Genomic DNA, 24,417 nt, shown 5'->3' with positions numbered 1-24,417 from the left:
TCTGTTATGGTGTATATTTCTTGTATTTTTCTGTTATGGTGTATATTTCTTGTATTTTTCTGTTATAGTGTATATTTCTTATATTGTTCTGTTATGGTGTATATTTCTTGTATTTTTCTGTTATGGTGTATATTTCTTGTATTGTTCTGTTATGGTGTATATTTCTTATATTGTTCTGTTATGGTGTATATTTCTTGTATTTTTCTGTTATAGTGTATATTTCTTATATTGTTCTGTTATGGTGTATATTTCTTGTATTTTTCTGTTATGGTGTATATTTCTTGTATTGTTCTGTTATGGTGTATATTTCTTGTATTTTTCTGTTATGGTGTATATTTCTTGTATTTTTCTGTTACAGTGTATATTTCTTATATTGTTCTGTTATGGTGTATATTTCTTGTATTTTTCTGTTATGGTGTATATTTCTTGTATTGTTCTGTTATGGTGTATATTTCTTGTATTGTTCTGTTATGGTGTATATTTCTTGTATTTTTCTGTTATAGTGTATATTTCTTATATTGTTCTGTTATGGTGTATATTTCTTGTATTGTTCTGTTATGGTGTATATTTCTTATACTGTTCTGTTATGGTGTATATTTATTGTATTGTTCTGTTATGGTGTATATTTTTTATATTGTTCTGTTATGGTGTATAATTATTGTATTGTCCTGTTATGGTGTATCTTTCTTGTATTGTTCTGTTATGGTGTATATTTCTTGTATTTTTCTGTTATAGTGTATATTTCTTATATTGTTCTGTTATGGTGTATATTTCTTGTATTGTTCTGTTATGGTGTATATTTCTTATATTGTTCTGTTATGGTGTATATTTCTTGTATTTTTCTGTTATAGTGTATATTTCTTATATTGTTCTGTTATGGTGTATATTTCTTGTATTTTTCTGTTATGGTGTATATTTCTTGTATTTTTCTGTTATAGTGTATATTTCTAATATTGTTCTGTTATGGTGTATATTTCTTGTATTTTTCTGTTATGGTGTATATTTCTTGTATTTTTCTGTTATAGTGTATATTTCTTATATTGTTCTGTTATGGTGTATATTTCTTGTATTTTTCTGTTATGGTGTATATTTCTTGTATTTTTCTGTTATGGTGTATATTTCTTGTATTGTTCTGTTATGGTGTATATTTCTTGTATTGTTCTGTTATGGTGTATATTTCTTGTATTGTTCTGTTATGGTGTATATTTCTTATATTGTTCTGTTATGGTGTATATTTCTTGTATTTTTCTGTTATAGTGTATATTTCTTATATTGTTCTGTTATGGTGTATATTTCTTGTATTTTTCTGTTATGGTGTATATTTCTTGTATTGTTCTGTTATGGTGTATATTTCTTATATTGTTCTGTTATGGTGTATATTTCTTGTATTGTTCTGTTATGGTGTATATTTCTTATACTGTTCTGTTATGGTGTATATTTATTGTATTGTTCTGTTATGGTGTATATTTTTTATATTGTCCTGTTATGGTGTATAATTATTGTATTGTTCTTTTATGGTGTATATTTTTTATATTGTCCTGTTATGGTGTATCTTTCTTGTATTGTTTTGTTATGGTGTATATTTCTTGTATTGTTCTGTTATGGTGTATATTTCTTGTATTTTTCTGTTATGGTGTATATTTCTTGTATTGTTCTGTTATGGTGTATATTTCTTATATTGTTCTGTTATGGTGTATATTTCTTGTATTGTTCTGTTATGGTGTATATTTCTTATACTGTTCTGTTATGGTGTATATTTATTGTATTGTTCTGTTATGGTGTATATTTTTTATATTGTCCTGTTATGGTGTATAATTATTGTATTGTTCTTTTATGGTGTATATTTTTTATATTGTCCTGTTATGGTGTATATTTCTTGTATTGTTTTGTTATGGTGTATATTTCTTGTATTGTTCTGTTATGGTGTATATTTCTTGTATTGTTCTGTTATGGTGAGTCTTGACACCTGACCTGTTGCAGAAGTTTCTACTCTGTTCAAACATCAACACACAGTATAAGACAGAAGTATGATAGACAGGCTCATGAATCATTTAGTGCGGGCAAAAGTAGAGACACTTCCTATTATGAATAGATAATAATCTGTGCAGTTTAAAATACTACTGATAATAACGATATAAACTTCAGAAATTGTGGCAACATAAAAATGAAATAAATGTCTAACTTTATTTACAATCCAGTTGGTATTTGATGCTTTTATGCCAAATTGGTTACATTTTAAGTAAAATAATTGGCTTGGACTAACTGTAAAAGTTATAGCTGAGAAAACCGATGCACCACAATGTTAAATAATAGGATTGGTCATAAAGTGGGGAAAGCTGATAGTGTTCAATATGTGATTTTTTTTTTTCTGCTATAAGAAAGTAGAAACATTTACATCAATACACTGCAATCTGTCTTATTGTAATTGGGCATGTGAAATTAAACATTGTGCTGACTTCTATGAGAGTATTACGCTTTACATAATGTGTTACAAAAAGAGGGATTGTATCATGGTATGCATTAATACAAATGTCAGTGAGTTCAGATATTAAGTGCTTTACTGCAAGAATTCTTGAGACTAATGGAGATATCATTACGTAGGTTTATGATTCATTAGGGACTAATGATGGAAATTTAGGTGTTACACTTAATTTATTGTCGTGTGTTCCGGAACAGAATTACAAGTTACACAGATGCTCCAAAAATGTAACAAGAACATGCAGTCAGGATGGAGTTGAGAAAAGTGTATAATAAAACCGTATGCAAGGAGCAGATTTCATTTCCTTATTAATGTTTGTCTATACTTTTCTTCCAGTTGGTTACAGACCCCTGTGGAGAGAAGCCCTGCATCCATGGAAACTGCACTGTCCACGGGGATGGCTACATGTGTATCTGCAGTGATGGCTTCACCGGGGTGAACTGTGATTCTCCAGTTCATGACTCCACAGACGACCCTATCACTGAATTGCCAGAGTTCGATCAAACTACGTCAGAGCCCACCATGGAAGTGCCTCACTCTCCAGCTGTACTAGCACTTCCAACATGGAGACCAAGGGTGGGACAGAAGGTGACTACCCTTCAATGGGATGAAGTGCAGGTGAGTGAGGGCAATCAGATTGTCATTATTAGCTTAGACTCCTCCATCTACTATAAACACTTTACAGGTTACAGCGGTAGACAGTGTCTTGGCAAAGTTTTTTCTGTTCTAATCAGAGATCCAAAACAGCTTTTTCAAATAAAAAACTAATTGTGTGTCCATTTCCTATCTCCATAGAATGTTTTTAAAAGCGATACTTTTAGAAAAAATATTCACGAAAACTACTTTTTAAAAGACTGTTATGATCAGAATTGTGGCGCTGTTTCAGCTCTAACCTCTATAAGTTTTAAGTTAATTTGCCTGTTACAATACACTGAAATCTCAAACTTCATAGTGTTCATTCTAGCACCCTGCACCTGTCACAACTCGTACAGTTCCACTTTCCTGCCTGGGGTGTCGCTCTCTTCTCTGGTGCTTATAGCAAACTCAGCTGATGCAACAACCTACTGAGATACAGATCAGAGTGTGCTAGAAGCACCAGAGCAGAGAACGATACCGAAGGCAAAAAAGAGGAACTGCATGTGTTGTGACAGGTGCAGGGTGGTGTGATATGTATTACCGCCTAAACCTAACCCCCCCTTCCCCGCTGCCTAAACCGAAGTCCCCCAGGGGGTGCCTAACCCTAACCCTCCCTCCCCCTATTCTAATCCTAACCTTCCGGGGGGGGGTAGGTGCCTAACCCTAAGCCCCCCCTGGGAGCACTAACCCTCCCCCCCCGCGGCTGTCCGCTGTGGCGCCCGGCATCCGCACGATCGGGATGCTGGGCGCCGGTCTCCCGACGTCGGGCAAATGTCAGGCGTCTAGGGACGCCTGTCATATGTCCCTAGTCGGGATAAAGCAGTCTGGAAGCCGGCGGTCGGCATGTAGACCGTCGGCTTCCAGACTACATCCCGTGCAGGATGCTAGAATGAACACTACTTCATCTCTGATCATTCTTCCTTATTAAGGACAGAGATGGACAGAGATGAAGGGCAGACTTGCTGTGTAATTTAGGAGTGCAATTCCAGCCTGAATAGACTGTAATGAGCAGCAGTAGGATGATTTCATACTGTATATAAATGACAAGGAAAACATCACTGAGATTAACTGTGTGGCAAACTGGCAATCATTGCCCTGTGCCCTAATGCCCAGCACTGTTACTGACTTGATTGGTTTCCATCTAATGATTCCTATGCTTGTATGGCTTGAGAATGGCTATAATTGCTTAGCATTGTTTCAAAAATACATCTAGGAAAAGCCTCAATCACTCAGTCATGTAGCTCCTAATAGCAGCTCACCTGCACGCAACCTGAGGCCCCTTTCAAAAAGTTCTTAACTTCTTTTTTTGTTGCGGAAACAAATTATATTTGAATCAATTTACTGCCCAATTACCCAGCATTTTGTTACTAACGTATTTCCTATTTCCTCATGTCAGTGCAGGTGTGTTAGCAGCATTCGCCACTGAAGTTCAGGCTCACGCATAAAGTTGTGACCCCTCTCAAACTACTAATACACCCTCTCACTGAACCATTTGTTTCTGTAGCTCTGCTGCCAGGAGGGTTGGGGCCGGAATAAAGGCCACATCGACCTGGGCCTGAAAATGATCAAGGACTTATTGTGGGAAGTGATGGAGGTGTGACCAGTGCTGTGTGGGCGTGTTCAGTGCTGGGTGGGGGCGTGGCCACCCCTACACCATAAGCCCCAATGTCTATCTAAATATGTATCAAGTAACAAATTGCATCATTTGTGAGAGACATTGAAATACAATTGTACTAACTATGATTTATTTCCCACATGTGTGCGGCTGGTAAACATGCTGTCATGATGATGGGCTTATATTTATGTGGAGGCCAGGAGCTGTAGGCCCAGCCACCCCATTGTTAATCTACCCTGAAGAGAGTAGAAACAAAGGCTTGGGTCTGACAGTTTTGTCACTGTGTAGACTGTAGAAAAATGAAATCCTCTTACATTGGATTACATGGGTATCCTGCTTACGATAAATCTAATATCTGCTTACTATAAATCTAATATTACATCAGAAATTATGACAATTAAAGTTAATTATTTATTATGTTTTATTTATAAAGTACTGACATATTAATCAGTGATATACAATGAGAGCTTTATAATATAAAGTAATTATGTACCATGACCAGTGGCAAATGCAGGATTTCTAGAGGGGGGTTTCCAAATGCCTGATTTTAGAGTGAGTGTGGCCAGTCCATGTAGAGGGTAGAATTAGAACTTAACCAGCTTTAATATGCGTCATACAAAGGGTATTGTGTGTCATAATTCCAGCATATACAGGACCAGCGATCATAGTAATCCATTAAATGCGGCAGTAGGGCCATCCTGCCTTAGCTGAATGTTTTTATTTTAGATGTGAGCACCATTCCAGAGTATTAGAGCAAGTCTGGGGGAGCAGCAGAATAACCTAGCACTGCCCTGCCTGGGCTCTATAGCAGCACATCCTTAACAGTGAATGTTTTCCAGATCTCCTAGTTGGTGTACAGGTTATTTATTACTGACTAATGCATGTTAAAAGATCCACAGGTGGTGCTAATTATTTCATTTGTGATACTGTGAAGAAAATGCTGCACTAGTAAAATTCTTACATTACTATTTCTATTGTGGTCATGGTGTGGACTGGGGAGGGGGGTTTCCAGGCAGACGGAAACCCCCCCTGCGTTTGCCTATGATGACATGACACACGGTAAAGCTGGTGCTGCCCAAATTAGCTTACTAAGATATAAGATATAGAAGACAGCAGAATAATTGTAGCTGGTGGTTGGGAAAGTGCAGGTGGCTACTGTAAGGAAGAAGCCACCACTAGTAAAGCAGCCATTGTCGAGCTGCTGTTGCCGCTGAAGGAAGCCACAGCGCTAATGCTAGTTGAACTCTCTAGGTCCAGTAGCTGAGAAAGTATTGCAGTAGACCTTCAAAACAATCCCTGTGATGTCACTCCTCAGACTACTCTGCACTTTGCCATTGCTTTCACAGAGTGCAGAGTGCTGAGGATGATTATTCCTGTCCCCGATGTCCACATGACCACCGTGCCTCTCCGTACTTATCCCACTGCTGGGAACCGACACAGACAACCGCTGAAAGCAAGGCCGGGGACCGGCCGTGTGAACTCAGAGAGCGTAACAGGAAGAGGAGAAAGAGACTGAAGAAAAGAGCAACAGAGAGATATAGGGCCTGATTCTGAGTCAGATGTGGCAGTGACTTTTGCGGCAGTTGTGCCTACGTCTTTATGCTAATGTCGCTACAGACACCTTCTCTGGTGTACATTTGTGTATCCGAATGTGCAAGGACTGAGACGCCCGCTGTCATCATCTTTAGATGCTGGAATGTCGCTTGCTGCATCTTTAAATGCACCATCGGTTGCACCATTGAAACTTGCCCAGCCCTATGACAGGTGCAGTTTCTTTGCCTGAGTACTACCATAAGGCACAACATCTCCGTGCCTCATTTTAGCCACCTCCTGTTACCTCCCAGACCCCGTCCAGGAATGCCCCGTACATATCTGCTACCGTTCGACTAAATTTGATATGCGATTCTGTACAAAGAAAATTGGGATGCATGCACGGTGCGACTCAGCCACATGCAGAGAAGAAAAAGCATTGTCCGTTTGCGTGAATATTGGCATAGCGTGTGTCTCATGCCCATAGAGACCTTAGAGAACAACTAATAAGTGATAGAGAGAGAAAGCAAGACATCGAAAAAAAAAATCTAATAAGTGACAGAGTAAGAAAAAGAGACGAGGGGGACAAACAGAGAAACAATGGAGGATATGATGGGGTAGGGAGGACACAATGGAGAAAGAGACGGGAGTGAGAGGGAGACTAGTAGAGTGATCAGAGATGGGGGGGTGGCAGAGTGAAGTGAGAGCTAGAGAGAAGGGGGAGAGAGACGAGGGGTGGTAAAGAGAAACAGGAGTGGAGGAGGGTGAGACATGGGGGAGGGAGTGAGAGAGAGAGAGGACGGTAGAGAGAAAGAGAGATGGGTCGGGTGGGTAGGGTTGGATACGGGATCCCGACGGTCTCAATGCCGATGGTCAGAACAACAACAGCGACCTCCCATCCCAGTGGCAACAGCAGATTTTGGTAAGTATTCTAACCCCAATCCTAACACTAATCCACCCCTCCCGCAGCCTAACCCTAGCCCTGTTCTAGGTGCATGTTGTTCCCCCTTCTTGTCTCATGGGCTTTGTGCACTATACACCTTGTACCCACTATAGATATGCCCCTGAAGCTTACTGATACTAGTATATAATAAACACATTTCCACGAATTGAGCTTCCCAGTACTCATAGCATGGACCAAATTTAGAAAATGTGAGAGCTTAGCACTAAACTCTTAAGGTGCATACACACGTAAAGATTTTTTGAGCGATTTGTCGATGACGATGTCGTTATCGTTAAATCGTTCAAAAAAATTGTTCAGTTTATGAGTTATAACGATGAACGATAATCACAAATGTGCGCTCCCATTTGTAGTTTGTAGTTATCGTTCATCGTTCATTTCAGACTGTCCAACATGACAATTTTCTTTAAGGGAAAGAACATAGGGCCTGATTCAGACCCACTCGCGAGCGGCTATCCGCTCGCAAGTGGGTCGATGTTATGGACTGAGCATGCGCACGACGGAGGGAGCTCCGTCGTGCGCATGCGCCAGACGCGACGAGCGAAGGAAAGTCCTTCGCTCGTTGTGTCCGATCAAAGGGGGCGTGCTGTCAATGTTGTCAGAAGCTGGCCCACTGACATCACAATGTTGTCAGAAGCCGGCCCACTGACATCACTAGTGATGTCAGTGGGAGTGATTTTGGCTCTGATAGAGCCAAAATCACTCCGGAGCTTGCGGTTGAAAACCTCAACCGCAGGCTCCGGCTCGCAAATTCGATGGTCGCGATGGTCTCGACCATCGCGGCCATCACAATGCACGCTCGTATAGCCTGTGGGTGGTGACCCACAGCTATACGAGCGTCCAGGAGGACGCTCCATGAAAATGGAGCCCGGCCCTCATTCAGAGCGTGCGCTCTGCTCAGAGCGTACGGCTCTGAATGAGGGCCATTATTCATTCATCGTTCAAATAATCGTTCACTTTTTCAAGGGATAATCTGACAGAAAATCTGACAGAAAATCATTGGTTACAAAATCGTTACGTGTGTATGCACCTTTACATTGGTCGATTTTATCTTCAAAATGGGAAAACATCTGGATGAGAGTTTATATCGTGAGAGTTTTTAGAGTCTAAAAACATGCGAGTTAACATGTTCTCGGACTCTGGGCCTGATTCAGACCCGCTCGCGAGCGCTGAGCGCTCGCAGGCGGTTCGATGTTGGGCCAGTGCGCATGCGCACGAGGGAGCCGGCTCCGTCGTGCGCATGCGCGAGACCCGCATAGCGACGGGCAAGCCGTCGCTATAGGTCTCGCTACAAAGGGGGCGTACTGTCGATGGTGAGTGACAGCACGCCCCCTTTGGTGGGCGTGCCGGGGGCTTGGCTGGCCAGACGGAGGCGTTACCATGGGAACGCCTACTGTCTGGGGCCGGCACCACTGACATCACAAGTGATGTCAGTGGGAGTGCTTTTGGCTCTGATAGAGCCAAAAGCACTCCAGGGCTTGCGGCAGACGAGACTCTACCTCAAGGGTCTCGTCGCAAGCCCGATGGTCGCGATAGTCTTGACCATCGTGACCATCTTTTTGGCCACTCGCTATAGCTGTGGGTGGTCACCCACAGCTATGCGAGCGGCCAGGAGGCTGCTCTAAAAAAGAAAAGGAGGGCACTGATTCAGAGCGAGCACTCTGAAAGAGCGTCCGGCTCTGAATCAGGCCCTCTGTTACATTGACAGAGTTTAAAAAGTGTGAGAGTTTACTGCTGACCTCTCACATTTTCTAAACTCTCACCCTATTACATATGGCCCCATATCATCCGAGTGTAGTAAGGAATACTGCATCTTTCCATGTGAGTGATACTTCCCTTTTCCTCCTTTCTCAGACATGTTTTCAGACATTGGGCCTGATTCAGAGCCACTCGTAAGCGGCAGCTCGTTCGCTCCGAGCGATGTTTGCCCAACTGCGCATGCGTACGGATCGTTATACGCATGCGCGAACCAGTCAGTGCGGCCGAAATTCATGTGCTCGCAAAATAGCGAATGCCTGCTAATTTCAGTGACAGGATGAGGCGTATGTGGGTGGTAACAGGGGAAGGTGCTTGAAAACGGGGAGTGGAGATCCGATCGCAGGCGTGCTTAAAGGTCAAAACGGGCGTTTTATGGGTGTGCATATTTAAAACAGCAGCGTCATTGACCACGTCACTGGGTTATTTTAGAGCCAGAACTGCTCGCAAAATTGTGGTAGCAAAAACCAACCACAAGAATAGCGAGCAGCTCATACCCTGTTCGATGTACTCGATTAATCTAATAAATAGCGGACATGACGTAGGATGCGAGCGGCCAGGGGGCGTAGTTTCCCAAAAAACGAACGCAAGTTTTGTTCGCTCGTTCAGACCTAGAGGCGTGAACAGACCGCAAACAGCGAACGGTTCATTTGAATAGCCACCCCTATTTTCTGGACGAGCGAGCGCAAATAGCGACCGGCTCTGAATCAGGCCCATTATTTGTTGTACATAATAGGTGTATCATGTTGTGTGGATGCTGGTATTATTGGTTGGTTTTCCTTTTGTATGTTTGTACACTGTATTTGTGTTTGTAGATTTAAAGCAGTGTCAAAAGATATAAAGCCCCTTTTGCAGGGAAGAGTTCTGAACACCTCAGAAACAGTACCACTCCAGCCTTAAATGTCCTTAACTATTTCAGCAGATGGGATGAGGTGGTGAAAGACCTCCCAAAACCTCCCTGCATACCATCGGGCATCCCGACATATCAATGTGTTCACAAAAATCATCAGCATAGCTCTCACCTTACAGCTGTGTTTATAGTGTTCAAATAGTCTTCAATAGACTCTCCATGTTCGTTCACTACTCCCGCATCCACAATCACTGTGGAGAGAACTGTTCAACTGGGGGAAAAAAAAAATTATATTGTCCATGAATGCCCCTGAAACCTTTCCTCATGCCAGTTTCCTGCCCCTCATTTCTGCCCACATGCCATCAGCCCCCCACCAGTTACCCATAAGAACACCTCACATGCTATCAGTCCTCACCACATGTCCATCAGAATTCACCACATGCTCCTTACATGCCATCAGACCTCCTCACATCAAATGTTTTTTACATAATATCAGGCCTCCCCACATGCCCTTTACATACCATCAAACCTCCCCAAATGCCACTTACATTTCCATCAGGCATCCTGAAATGGCCCTACATTCCATCTAACCTCCTCCATACCATCAGACCTTTCCACTTGCCAGAAGATCTCATCCATATGCAAGACTTCTTCCACATGCCAACAGAACCTTTAAACATTACATCAGACCCCCCTCCCCCCTCCACCTTCCTCCATATACATCAGTCACCACCCCCCATTCATGATCATACTTCTAATACTTAGGATATTTTATAGGACCTGCAAGGCTGCCAGAAAGTTTATAGGTTCTGTAGGTGACAATCTGCAGCAGAGCAGAACACCGCTCTGATGAGATCACTACCATGAGGGTGCTAAGCTCCAGGGCTTTAAAGAAGTACTGCATGTAATCATTCCCACCAATCAGAGTTCAGCACATGCTACTCTGACCCCTGTGCCAAGTCGCATGGACCTCTCCTCTGCAGCACTGAGTGTGTACTAGCTAAAGCAGCAGCACAAATGCATCCCCTTATACAACATAAGCACATGTCAGCGATAGCTGGCACAGCCTGACATCCGGTGCCTGGGGGCACATGAATGGCCAGCCTTCTCCTAGTTTCACAAATGAGTGGTGATCGTATGAAGCTGATAATACAATATGATAGGTACTTACAAAAAAATAGAACAATCCATAAATAAAATGGCAAATTAAATAATAAAAAAAAAAAATAGTAGAAGAAAAGAATTAGTAATTAGTTAAACAATACACTAAAAATTATACTTAGATGAAAAAAGGGAAAGCCAAGAAGAATTATTTAAAGATATATTGTAAAAGATAGAATAAAATAAAGTAGTTTAAATTGTTGATGAAGACAGTAAATGTAATAAATATGAATTAATGTGTCATATGTGGTGAATATTAAAAATAATAAAATAAAGGAATTGTGAAATAAAACTGTTAGAGGGAATAATAAAATATGTTACATATTCTGTGAAGGTAAGATTAATGGGCTTCATTCAGAGGCGGCCGTACGGTCTACGACCGCATGGCCGCCTCGATGTTTGTCCAGTGCGCATGCGCACGAGGGAGCCGGCTCTTTCGTGCGCATGCGTGAGACCCGCTACGACCGACAGCGCCGGTCGTAGCAGGTCTCTTTCCAAAGGGGGCGAGCTGTCGATGTTGATTGACAGCTCGCCCCATTTGGAAGGCGGGCCGGGGGGGTGGCTGCCCAAACGTAGGCTTTCCCATGGGAACGCCTACCGTTTGGGGGAGGCCAGAAGCTCTCCGGGGCTTACGACAAGTGAGACCCTACCCTAGGGTCTCGTCGTAATCACCCTAGCGGTTGTTAGAGCTGAGGGCCAATGTGTGAGTGATGTTGTAAGATAGTGCCTGAAAAAGATGAATGAATATAAAGTCGTTAGTAAGAATGATTACATTTTGTATGATAAATAATTAAAAAAAGAATAATGAAATAAGTTATATAATACAATGTGATGATGATGATAATAATAATAATAATAAAGAAACTCACAAAATAATGTTTAAATTTGATAATGAGAACAAAATAATTAAATGAAATCTAAATAAGTGTGCAGATTATTTCATTGGTAGTCAATAGTTTCTACTTTTTTTTTTTATCAAGCACGTTTAACTACTGGCTTGTGGTTTCCACAGAGGATTATTAGTTTAAACAGAGGGAATGATTTGATTAAAACAAAACATAACAACTAATTTTGTTTTCGTGCCCAAAGCTACAGTAGTTGGTTTTTTTCAGATGTACATTGTGTTTACAATCAAGGTAGTTGGCATCATATTCTGTAAGCATGGCCAAAGTACTGTTATGATGACCTGAACTACTATTGTGCAAGATCTCTAGAGTCACACTGGTGAGGTCTAAATGCCAATAACAGCCCCCTGTTGTTCCTTTAGAGCTGAGCACACTCACCCATACTTACGTTGCCGCCTGGACTTATGCTCGGAACAGTAGAGGCTTAAGCTGGGTACACATACAGATACATTGGCCGATCAATTGATCGGCCAATATATTTGCTGGCAGTCGGCCAGAGTGTACCTGCGATATATCGCATTGGCTGTGCTTCACAACCGATGGACAGATATGACTGCAGACATCTCTGTCCATCGGCAAGTGTGTACGGGCGGTCTGCAGACCGCCCGTACACACACATCGGCAGCCATGGGGAGGGGACGGGACATGCCCCCGCCCACTGGGACACCCCCCCGACACGCCCTCTGGCCATCGGGATCTGCGGGCAGACACAGATGATGGACGTTCAGTGTGTATGAATGACCATCATCTGCAGATATATCTGTATAGTGTGTACCCACCATAAGACAGTATTTCACATATCCCTGGAGATGAATGCGTCTAGGGATCTGACGAGACAAATGTAGTGAACTCCGATATAAACTGAGCCACTAGTTGGGTGCTGAGTGAAGTGGCTGGGTAGCTAGATGGATTGCTACGCAGAGGTGATCTGAATGGCAGGGCCGCGGGTAGAAGTTGCAGAATTGTGGCAAACTGAGCAACTAGACTGCGGGCTGATGGAGCGGCTCTTTGGTGCTATGAGTGACAAAGCTGCAGGCTGATGTCGCTGCAACTAGGAATAAGTGGTGAGGCCGCGGGTAGATATCGCAGCATTGAGAAAGTGTGAGCGGCAAGGGCCGCAGGCTGATGTCCTTACTCTTGGGTGGAATAAGCGGCAAGGCCGTGGGTAGACGTTGCAGCACTGAGGTGGTGTGGGCGGCAAGTGCCGCAGACTGATGTTGCTGTACATGGGTGGAATAAGCGACAAGGCCGCGGGCTGATGTCGGTGCTCCATGAATAACTGTGCAGGAGGAGCGACTGTAGTAAAGACGACACCTGGAACGCAGGACAGAGTTCAGAGGATCACAGCAAAAGTTCTGGCTGGCAGATATTCCTCATGATCAAGGCCAGGGACTTACACACAAGGCATAAGCTATAACCGGCAATGAGGAGCTAGCCTGTCTTATAACATGGAGATCCACCAATCACTGCAGGTAGAAAAGGCGGGATTCCTGAGAATTGTAAGCAGCTGTGATGCTGCACGTTCAAGCAGAAGTTCCAATCAACGACAGGCAATCCCTGTGGCTGTTCGGCGTCCCGGTTGCCTGGCAACTGCAGGCGCCATCCTGATCTGGTGTCCTTGTTGCCCAGCAATCGACGGAACTGTCGGAGCCTGCGGCCGGAAAGAACAACGTCCTAGTTGCCTAGTGAGAACCAGAACCTGAGCGGTGGCTTGTGACAAGTACATTAAGTGTGTATTGGAGCAAATTCCATCTCCTATACTGACCACAAGAAAGACGCAAATGCACATTTTTGGGGCTTGAATCACTTGCGGGTGCAAAATGCTTAGTGATGATGGTGATGATTGGCAGCCACTACTTATTGTTTGAATGCGGATGAATCCCTCCCACGTATGCTAATACAGTAATAGTGCATCTACTGTGATCTACAGCATTTTTTAATTTTTAATGTCTATTGTACAACAGAGATACAAGTTAATGACATATTGAAGCAGCAATACAAAACAATAGATAAAGACAATGTCATTGTTACATACTACAACATTTAACATAGTTGCTGACATTTTCCATTTCAATTAGTGTAGTTACATGAACTGTATACAAGGAGATACAATAGTGGTGGCTGCATAAAGAAATATGAAAACTACAAGGAGGCAATAAAAACAAAATATAGAAAAATAAAGACAAAAGAAAAAGGAAATAAAATAACATTAGGGAATCCAGTGGAATAAAGATAAAATGAAAGGTACATACAAATCTCAATGAACAAGAAAAACTCAAAATACTGCAAAATGTGAAGTTCAAAATCACAATCATCTAAAATGAAATTGTAAGCGTTGGTATATGAAAGGGGCTTAATTGTATTAAGTTGTCTTGTTCTGTATGTTCAAATATTTTTTATACATTGTCCTGCGTTTGGGCTGGTGAGGCTGTCACTATAATTACCCCACTTTTTGTGGAATGCTAAGACCCCTTTTTCAATATTGAACGTAGCCATTCATCTCTCATGATGTAGTACTTTGAAAATCAGAGTACTACCAATGCCAGAGTTTTCATTCACCCAAGGTCGGGGAAGATTATCCAGTGTGAGGAGTATTTATGGACACACTGAAGAATCCACTTCCCACAAGGAGAAGTCAGCAAAAGGAAGAGTTTCTGTACACTTAGCAAGTCGAGTCCCAATGCAACTTTCATATTGCTAAGGAGCTTATCCCAAAACCGACTAATCTTACAGCAGTACCATAGTTTTGTGACAATCAGGCACTGGGATGACGGAATTTGGGGCACTCACCAGTTTCTGATGCAACAAAATGTTTCCTGTGGGCTGGGGACATATAAGTTCGGAATAATACCCTAATATGAATATCCTGTAAAAGAGCTAACTTAAGAGCAGAGCACACAGACATATTTTGGATTGGATCTTACATACTGGCCACTTCACCAATAAAGATCTACAGGAGACTCTATTTCACCCATACACTCCGCCGGCACTGCTCCATACCCCTAAATTGCACATCCCAACCCCTTATCGCACCAGTGTCCTCTTCTTACTCCTCTCCTCACATCCCCTTCTGGGGAAACCCAGCTTTTTCTCTCTCTATATAGACAAAGCAGCATTTAAAACATGGGCCTATAAAGTAATACTATCCATAAAGGATGTGCTTGACCCGGGGGACATATTTTTCCTTTTCCCAGCTACAGGATAGATTCCACCTCCCCCACTATGTTCCTCCTAGCTCGCCATTATATTCAGTCTTTGGTTGACCCTCTCCCTAATGCCCAGACTCCAAATATTTTATCTGAGGTTTTGGCTTTTAGTCACCTCAATAAATTTAGAATATGTTATTTATATTCTGACCTAATTAGCTCTGACCCATCGTTATTGTCTAATACCTCAAGAGCATGCCATGCTGAGATACCAGAGCTAATAAACTTTGAATCTACCTAATACTGCTAATATTTTTTCGGCTCTTAAATCGGCCTCCTTACAGGAGACGCACTTAAGAGTGTTAAATAGAACCTATGTTTCTCCTGCCTACAGGAAACACTTTGTAGATTCAGGGAATTGTCTTGAATGCCACGACCCCCATGCTATGTTGTTCCATAATCTTTTGCAATGCAGAAAGATTAGCAGATTCTGGGATAAACTGCTCGATAACTCGATGAACTTCTCCATTTGGGATCCCAACCCAACATTAAGCCCACACATAACTCTTTTGATGGTGACAGTTACTGTAGCCAAACACATTATTTTAAAACACTGGATTTCCCAATCCTCTCTGACTGTAAAAGAATGGAGAGATTCTTCATCATGAACAAAGGATGGCCACCTTCGATATAGAAAAAAGGTGTGGTAACATTTCACAAGAAGTGGGGCAACTATATTGAAAAATTACCGTCCCAAATGAAGAAATCCATATGGAGAATATTTGAGAATACAGAGTATTCTTATATGGAGTAATATGGAGTATCACTTATATGAAATAGGTGGTCCTTAAGAGGTAGGAGGTTGTATTTTGTGATGTTTGCACTTTCACACTGTGCACTTCTTCAGATATTTCCACCTGCCTACAATCCCTGGTGCAGCATTACACAAACACAGCCACTGCATCATTAATGACCTCCTGTGTTTCAATCTTTTTATATTCCAGATAACTCCAGATGTTGCCTGTGGAAATGCCAGTTCTAACACTTCCTCTGGAGGGCGACTGGTGACTTTCGAAGTTCCAGAGAACACATCAGTAAAGTAAGATTTTGTGGATTTACCACATTCTGTGTTGTACACTTTGGACTCATTAGGGTTGGGTGTGGTATATGTTTGCCTAAGTACTACAAATGTGCAGCAGAAAAGTGTCCATACTGTATCTAGATTATTTTTGTAGACTTTTGTCTCTTTGCACCTTGAGGACTGCATGTGCCATGGTGACTTTGGCTATGCAACTTTGTAGCATCACAGAAGGATCAACAAGGTTGGGGTTCACCAAAGTTATTGAGGTCCATTGGTTTCTTACTCCTTCTCCTCCAGAAGTCCCAATTGGACTGGCTGCAGTTTATTCCACATTATATATTGCACAGCATTCTACAAACATGTAGAAATGATCCATTGCTGCAATTGATTGGGGGTTGCTGTAGTGATGTGTGAAGTGCTATTTTCCCCAACCCTTGGTGTGCAAAGTATGCATTCCTGAGTGGTACATTGATCTTTATTCTGGACCCTTGGTGCTTATTTTTCTATTTATTCATCAAATCGTCGTTGTTCCGAGTTGTGTTGGTTAGTTTATATAATCTATTTCAGTGGTTCTCAAACTCGGTCCTCAGGACTCCACACAGGTCACCTTTTCCAGATCACCCAGCAGGTGCACAGGTGTAGTCATTGCTCACTGACTACATTTTAAAAGCTCCACAGGTGGAGATAATTATTTCACTTGTGATTGTGTGAGGAGACCTGGAAAACATGCACTGTTTGGGGTTCTGAGGACCGAGTTTGAGAACCTGTGCTCTATTTTATAGACTGTGTTATCTTATTTGTATCAGTCTGTCACGCTATATTCAGTTTGTGATAATGCTAATATATGCTGGATCTATTTGTGAGGGATAAATCTCAATTTAAGTTGATTTTAATACTTATAATATATTAACAGACATATTTATAGGAACCCATTGTGACTATTTCTATATATAGTTGCTACTGTACTCACCCAAAATGGCTGGTGGGTAAGTCCGTTTTACCTCATTCATCCTTTCCTCAATTGCTGCCTACATGGGAGACTCAGCCAACCCTCAGCATCTCAGCCCACAGTCAGCATCTCCTCTCCCCTCCCTCTGCTTCACCCCCTCCAGAGACACTACTGCTGCACGTTTTCCTGCATATGTACTGATGCTTCCCTTCAGTTGCCCCCAATTCTTACTGTCCTGACAGCACACCTAGAAATGGAGGACAGGTAAGAGTTTCTGGAGGGTTTTTGACCCCTTTGGGTTGCTGTAGTTATAGAGAGTTTGGACAAGAAAAAGGTGATGCTTCTTTGAACTGCAAGTATAATTAATATCTTTATAACTATTTTTTTTTTGCTGTTACTAGTAATAATATTATAGTAGTTTACCTCTAAAAGTCTTTAGGACAGGGAACAGGTACAAATATACTTACCAGCATGACAGATGGTTTAACATATGTTCCCTCTCCAGAAATGACAGAGTTAAAAGCTTAATATGATGGAAACTCCGACACAAATAGCAATATTAAGAATTTGCGGTGTAATGAATACCCACACAATGCACTTTTCCAAACAAGTTCGGTTTTTAAGACTTCACATTTTTTCTTTAAAGCTGTTCGTTGTCAGCCACAAAATCCTCTCTCCTATTGCTACCTCCATTTATTCCCTTCTCTCTGGAGAGAGGCAGACTTTGCACCCTGGGGGAGCAGGTATTTTTACATTACAGTGCGCAAGAACTTATTTTACCTGTGGGAATAGTAATAAAAATAAATATTGTCAGTAAAATAGGTCACTATACTCCTGTAAGGCTAGAAAGGAATTCTTCAGAGTTATGACAAATCTTGATCTGACAATTAGATGAAACAGGGTGACACTTTCCTGTCCTCTTGGATCCGTAGAATCTCCCAGGATCCTACTGCTTCCCTGATTCTCCTATGGAAAGTGACAGCCGGAGGCTTCAACCAATGTTCTCTTATAGATGGTAGAAGTGTGACCCTCCTTCAGGCTCCTGGCGGCCTTGTCTTCCCAGATGAAATGATCACTCTTGGAAACAATTATTTCATTGGTAAGAAAGTGTATTCTTTAAGTTTGTTGTGTACCATACAAAGTTTCATAGATTGATATTGACTATTGTATGAAGGTGGTTCAATAAGTAAAGTAACAAGAGCTCTCACGTGTGTTATGTTCTCTATTTCATTCTAATTTCCCACCAGGCCAGACCAGGTAGACAACGGCTTTCCCTCAAGGCCATTAGTCTGTGCCTCATATCAGTTATACTGTCCCAACATCAGTTGTAAGATGGCGGGGCGGCGGAAACATGGTCAAACATTGAGGTGTGTAGTGTGATCAGATTTCTGCGTCACATCAGCAGCTGATATTTTTCACCAACTTGTTAAGGTCTAATGTGATAACGTAATGTCATTGGAAACAGGTTTGGGTTTGGCACACTGCTTAAGATGAGCAGTGATGCGGCCGGCCATGAACGTTTGTGCCGCATTGAAGGTCTGATTCAGGAGGACAGACACATTCGAGTTAGTGATATTGCTGACAAACTGGACATCTCAGCGGGTACTGTGCATAACATCGTTCATGAGCAACTGGGGTACAGGAAAAAGTGTTCACTATGGGTACCGAAGCAGCTCACAGAAGTTCACAAAACCAATCACATGGGATTGTCTCTCGTGCACTTGACAAGGTACCATGAGAAGGGAGTGCAGTTCCTGCAGCGTATTGTTACAGGCGATGAAACGTGGATTTAACATGTTACAACAGGGACAAAACAAGCATCCATGACATGGAAACACGGATCTGCCCCATCTTCAAAGAAATTCAAAACAACTTCATCAACAAAGAAGGTTATGGCATGTTTTGAGACCACAAGGGCGTGATTTTTATTGGTTTCTTCACCAAGGGAGATACTGTGCATGCTGTCCGCTATTGTGACACATTGAGTTGGTTTTGGAGGGCAGTTTGTCGAAAATTACCTTGGTTCCTGCAAACGGTGTTGTATTGCTGCATGATAATGACCGCACACGTGAGTTGTTATGCATTGGGTGGAACTGGACCATCCTACAGCCCTGACCTGGCACTCTTTGGACCTTTGAAGAAGCACCTGGGTGGAAAGCGATTCGCAACCAACAGTGAAATTCAGCAAGCCGTCATGTCCTGGCTTCAGGCGCTTGACACTGATTTCTGCTATGCCGGGATAGATGCCTTGGTGTACTGTTGTACTATTGGAACAAATGCTTAGACAAGTATGGGGACTCCTATTGATTATATGTATATGTAGGAGTTGAACACATTTATGCTTTGAAAGGTCTTGTTACCTTATTTATTGAACCACCCTCATATTAACGTCTGATTATAAGCCGTCCAGCATTCTTAAATTTAATGCACAAGACCCAACACTGTGTTGCAGGTAAACTGAGCAATGGAATGGTGTGCTTTCCTGACTTCATGTGGTTTTACCACCATACACAAAGTTCATTAACTGCCCCATCCCTCTGTCCCATCTCAACCTATCAGGACAGGTCCCTTCTGCTTCCATTTTCAGCAGGTTCCCAGTATTTCCTATCACCTCTGCTGGTCAGCTTTGGAAGACATCTATGAGAGCTATAGGAAGATAATGAAAGGCGAGCAGCTACAAACTGACTAGCTGGTTTGGCATGATAGCCATGTCCTCATTTGTCAAGCTCCCAGTCATCCGATTGGGAATCAGCTGTCATATGTAGCTATTTTATAGCACCCTCCCTCCTCTGTCACACAGATGTTTATTGAAGCTCACTAGAGATGTCCCTGGTGATCATTAGATGGGTAACCCTGCTGTATGAGTGCGTATTTTCAGGGGAACAGATAAATAAATTGATATTTGATAAGTCCAATAACATTTTGTAGGCATTGCTTTGCTGTTGAATACAGGTATGCCTCATGTTCATATGAGTACAGTGACTTCTAACATGTCGTCTTGGTATGTTTTTAGGTTTTGTAAATGACTCTGTGAGTAAATGCATTGTGGCGCTACGTCTCGTCGTGGTCGTTAAAGTCACTGACTGCATTCCCGAGGGAAGCAGCCCAGAAGCCCCACACTGCTTTGGGAAGGGGGAATGTGTGACCAAGAAAACCAAGGTGAGTGGAACCTTGTATGATTTGTATGCGTTAAATGCTTATTTATATCCCAAAGAGGAAACCTATTGTCGCTGCCTTAGAGACATAATATTCAATGATTACTAACAGTGATAAAATAGACATCTGAAGTTTATTAAATGGTATCACCATCATATAATATATTCCGTAATAACAAATTATGAGATGCATATTACCTGCACACAGGAAGGGAGACAGAGGGGTATATTTACTACAGTGCGGGTTTTTAGAAGTGGAGATGTTGACCATAGTAACCAATCAGATTCTAGCTATTATCTTCTGTAATGTACTAGATAAATGTTAAGTAGTATGTGATTGGTTGCCATAGGCAACATCTCCACTTCTAAAAATCTGCACTTTAGTAAATATGACCCATAGTGTAGGAAACAACTTAACAGCCTCCATTCATACTGACTGTGCTTTTTATATTTGCTAAACATATTTAAAATAGGCTGCAGGATCATCAGTTTCACACCCATAGCACTTACTATATAGGATCACTTACTGGTACCCATTGTATCTGACAATTCAGCACGTCCAGTAATGCATCTAACAGGCTGCAACCAGGACAACTATACAAGTATAATGTCCTGTCCCCTTTAAATGTACAGATAATATGAGACATATTGTTTGTGTTATTATTAAGATGCTACTATAGGATAATCCTCAAAGCTGTTTATAAATGACACAGATTTAACATGATAGTGATAGTAGGGATTAATCTAGGCATTGCCAATACCAGCGCCTGCTGGCTGTATTTCACTGTGCGCTATCACTAATCTTGTTATTTCCAATCAAGGCTGCTAAGGCAGAATAATACCTTCTGCTGGAGTCTGCAATAGACTTATCCCAAATAACATTGCAATGCCATAATTATACAAAACTGTAAAGCAACATATTTCCCACAATATGTTTTTGCTGCCCTCGCTAAATCTTCCTTAATAGAAACAGTTGAAAAGTATATTTCCCCTGTTTATAAGCAAATGATTATCAGACTGGGGAGTAAAGCTATAGGGCCTAAATTAGAGTCGCAGGTAAGTGTCCGGACCTGCGATTTCTGCACAGCGCATGCTCACCAGGCATACAGATGTGTCCTCATACATCTAGCCTCAATACATCACGCAGCACGACTTGCCCAGGGTGAGTGAGCCGCCAGTTCCCGTGCGACTCCCCTAGTGGCGGGCATCTTTATTTGCCGAAAATGCGTCTAAAATGCTATGCAATGCGACTAGTACGCATCAGGAGACTGTGATGATTAATGTGATATGTGACACGTATATCTGTGGGCACCTGAGTCTGTATATGAAGCACAACGGAACTTGGAATGAAAATAACTGCAGCCGCTATATTGTAGCACCTCCTATACAGATTCAGGGACTCAGTCGCACACAGATATACAAGTGTCACATACCAAATTAATCAGCACAGTCTATTGGTGCCCCCAGCTTCGCAATGCCTTTTTTTCCTGCATTGTGTAGTGGGGGCGGGGCTAAAATGATGTGATCGCGTGGCCCCACCCCGAGTCACGCCCGCAAACCGACCTCAGCTCGTTTGGACCGCCCCTTTTTGCCGGCCACGCCCCCCTGCCGATCTGGCTGCTCCCTCCCGGAAGGAGCAGCCAGATTGTCGGCAAGTATGGTATAAGGACACATCTGTAGCGTTACAGATCTGTGGGGGAATACAGAGTAGCATGGAAGTTAGCCGGATCTTCACTTGTGGCTACATTGGTGTGACATAACTCATTAATTAAAGTGCACCTTCTCTCTGTAGTCTAAAGTGCACACAGCGTGACAGCCTGCCAGGCATACCAATCTCATCTATGACAAAAGAACCCAAAGCTGCTCAGTACCATCATCCTATCTCATCTCATTGCCTGAGTCTTTAGTAATTTGCCCGTAAATAGACAAAAAAATAAAATAGCTGTTTTTGGCAGAGAAATGGATTTTCTCCCTATAATAAATAGATCTATATAGATATTTCAGTGCAAGATTGTCAGTAAGTTGTATGTGCACATATATAATGGTATTACTTGCAATATACTGTACAGTATAAGCCTTGTCAGCTCATATATTGCAGGTAATACCATTATGAGTGCACTTACAACTGAAATACCTAACACTTTAATGGAAGACAATATCTGTCTACTGACTTCAAAGAGTTTAATAATGAATTTCAGCTCAATTTAAACTACCCTGCTAAGGTAATGATGACTTACAGATACTGCAATATAAAAAAGGCACACAAGTAGGCAGTGCTTAGGCACTTATTAGGTAAATGAATGCACTTTAGGTATGTTCAGCATTTGCCGGCTTGTACACAGATAAGTAGGCATTGTCCTGTGCTTTGTGAATTGTTTTTAATATAATAATGTTCCAATATAATGTTTATTACAGAATAGTCATAATAAATTAATGTACATTTTGCTACTGTTTTGCTTCAATTTAGACTGTATTTATCTAATGTCTGTCATACAACTGTTTATAACTGAAAGCATTCATTGGATATAACTCTCCATGGTACATGTTAATTTTTCATTTCCAAACCATGTTACAAAAATATTTATAGGCCCTAATGTAATATACTGTGTTTTGTGGGCACTGATGCAATTTTGGCCAGATAGCCACTAGATTTAAAGCAGCAATTATTTTAGAGGCAAAACCTACTTGATTATGCTTTTAAAAAATAACTGCCGCTTTAAATCTACCAGCTATATCGCCGACTATTACGCGCAAGTGCCCGCAAATCGCTGACTATCACAAAGTGATTACGCCATTCCCCACATAGCTTGTCCCAGCAGTGTGTTGCCCTCTCTTAAACATTTAAATTATTAATAATTGCGGTACTGCCGTGATTATTAAAGGTCCAACTTGCTGGGAATATTTACATTTTTCATGAAAATATCCCGGCTATGTATTACCGGGAACTCGCAGGGCCAGGGGTTGCAGTAACCGCTGTCCCCGTGTGTTATATCCCCAACGAAGTCTTTCACTGAAGTGAAAAACTTACCCGGGGGAAGCTGACACTGCGCATGCAGTTTCTGCATAATTTTTTGTAAAAAATGGCTTGATACATAAGCCCCTTAGGGCATTATAGGGTTATAGTCCTCTCCTCAGCAGGGGCGTAGAGAGGCAGTCTGGGCCCGGGTGAAGGGGCCCCCTTAGGATTTGGAGGGGGGCACGCAAAGCCCCGGAGGGGGGGGGGGGGCGATCAGCGTGATCGCTCCCTACTCCACAGGCGTAGGAGACTGCTGTGTGTGCTGGGCTGCTGTAATTTAAGAGGGGTGGGGGAGCCGGAGCCAGGTGATTAGTACCAGCCCCCCCACTCTTGGTGCCCCTGGTACTCACCTCTCTGACAACACTGGAGGTAAGGACGAGAGGCCTGAGTACTAGCAGTGCATGCTGTAATCTGCCTGCACCTAGCTTGTGCTGAATGGAACCTGCCCCTATGTGTTATAGCTTCTGTTTGCCTGCATACTGTACATGTTCCTTTCCTTTGTCCTAAGATCCTACTACTATCACAGCTCCTAGACTGGGGTGGCTTTACTAGAAAGAGCCATGGCTTTATGTCCACATTAAAATGACTCTTATGATTTATTCCTTCTTTAGTTTCTAATTCACTTCTGCCAGTGCCATTTAATGTGCTGCTGCCTGGCTGTAGATTGGTGAAAGGAAGCATTAACTCTTTGTAGAACCGTGGCTCTATGAATCATGAAATGACACCGCTGACAATTGTGCCCTACAGGAAGATTAATGGAACTGCTTATCCCGAATGCAGCTCACACACTCAGGCACAGCTTTTGCAGTGGCTGTAATAAGATTAAAGCAACTTTTTATTAACAAGCCGTCCTTGTTATCATGTGAAAGGTTTATTTATCACCCTGGGGTATTAAATCGCTTTTGTTATAGGTATTGGGAACGCGTCTCAGAAAATTAAATTTTACTTGTAATGCTTCTGTGTGCCGATACAAAAGACTACGGAGTATACTTGCCAAATAATATTGTTATGTGTCTTGTGGGAAATAAGGACAAGTACAATGTTCATTTCTAGTTCTCAGTATAATGTAATCGCTCCACGTTCCCCCTTTTGCAATGCTTAATATTGCATTAACCTCAGCCCTTCGTTCTCTGGGCCTGATTTAGACCCGGATGCTAAGCCGCGATTGCTCGCTGCCA

At 42.1% G+C, this 24,417-nt stretch overlaps 1 protein-coding gene across 2 annotated transcripts in view; it reads left to right on the top strand.

Annotated features, from left to right (window-relative positions):
• DNER (delta/notch like EGF repeat containing) overlaps positions 1-24,417 on the top strand; it is a 219,841-nt gene that overhangs the window by 146,587 nt on the left and 48,837 nt on the right. For both annotated transcript variants that reach the window (XM_088466570.1, XM_088466569.1), the window contains exons 2-5: positions 2,816-3,097; positions 16,043-16,137; positions 18,001-18,167; positions 20,082-20,227. In XM_088466570.1, coding sequence (XP_088322696.1) covers positions 2,816-3,097; positions 16,043-16,137; positions 18,001-18,167; positions 20,082-20,227 — 690 coding nt within the window. The remainder of the gene's footprint in view (positions 1-2,815; positions 3,098-16,042; positions 16,138-18,000; positions 18,168-20,081; positions 20,228-24,417) is intronic.

This window comes from Taudactylus pleione, unplaced genomic scaffold, assembly GCF_031769625.1.
Source record: "Taudactylus pleione unplaced genomic scaffold, aTauple2 ptg000066l, whole genome shotgun sequence".
Lineage (NCBI taxonomy): Eukaryota > Metazoa > Chordata > Amphibia > Anura > Myobatrachidae > Taudactylus > Taudactylus pleione.
This window is presented reverse-complemented; position numbering and strand designations above follow the sequence as displayed.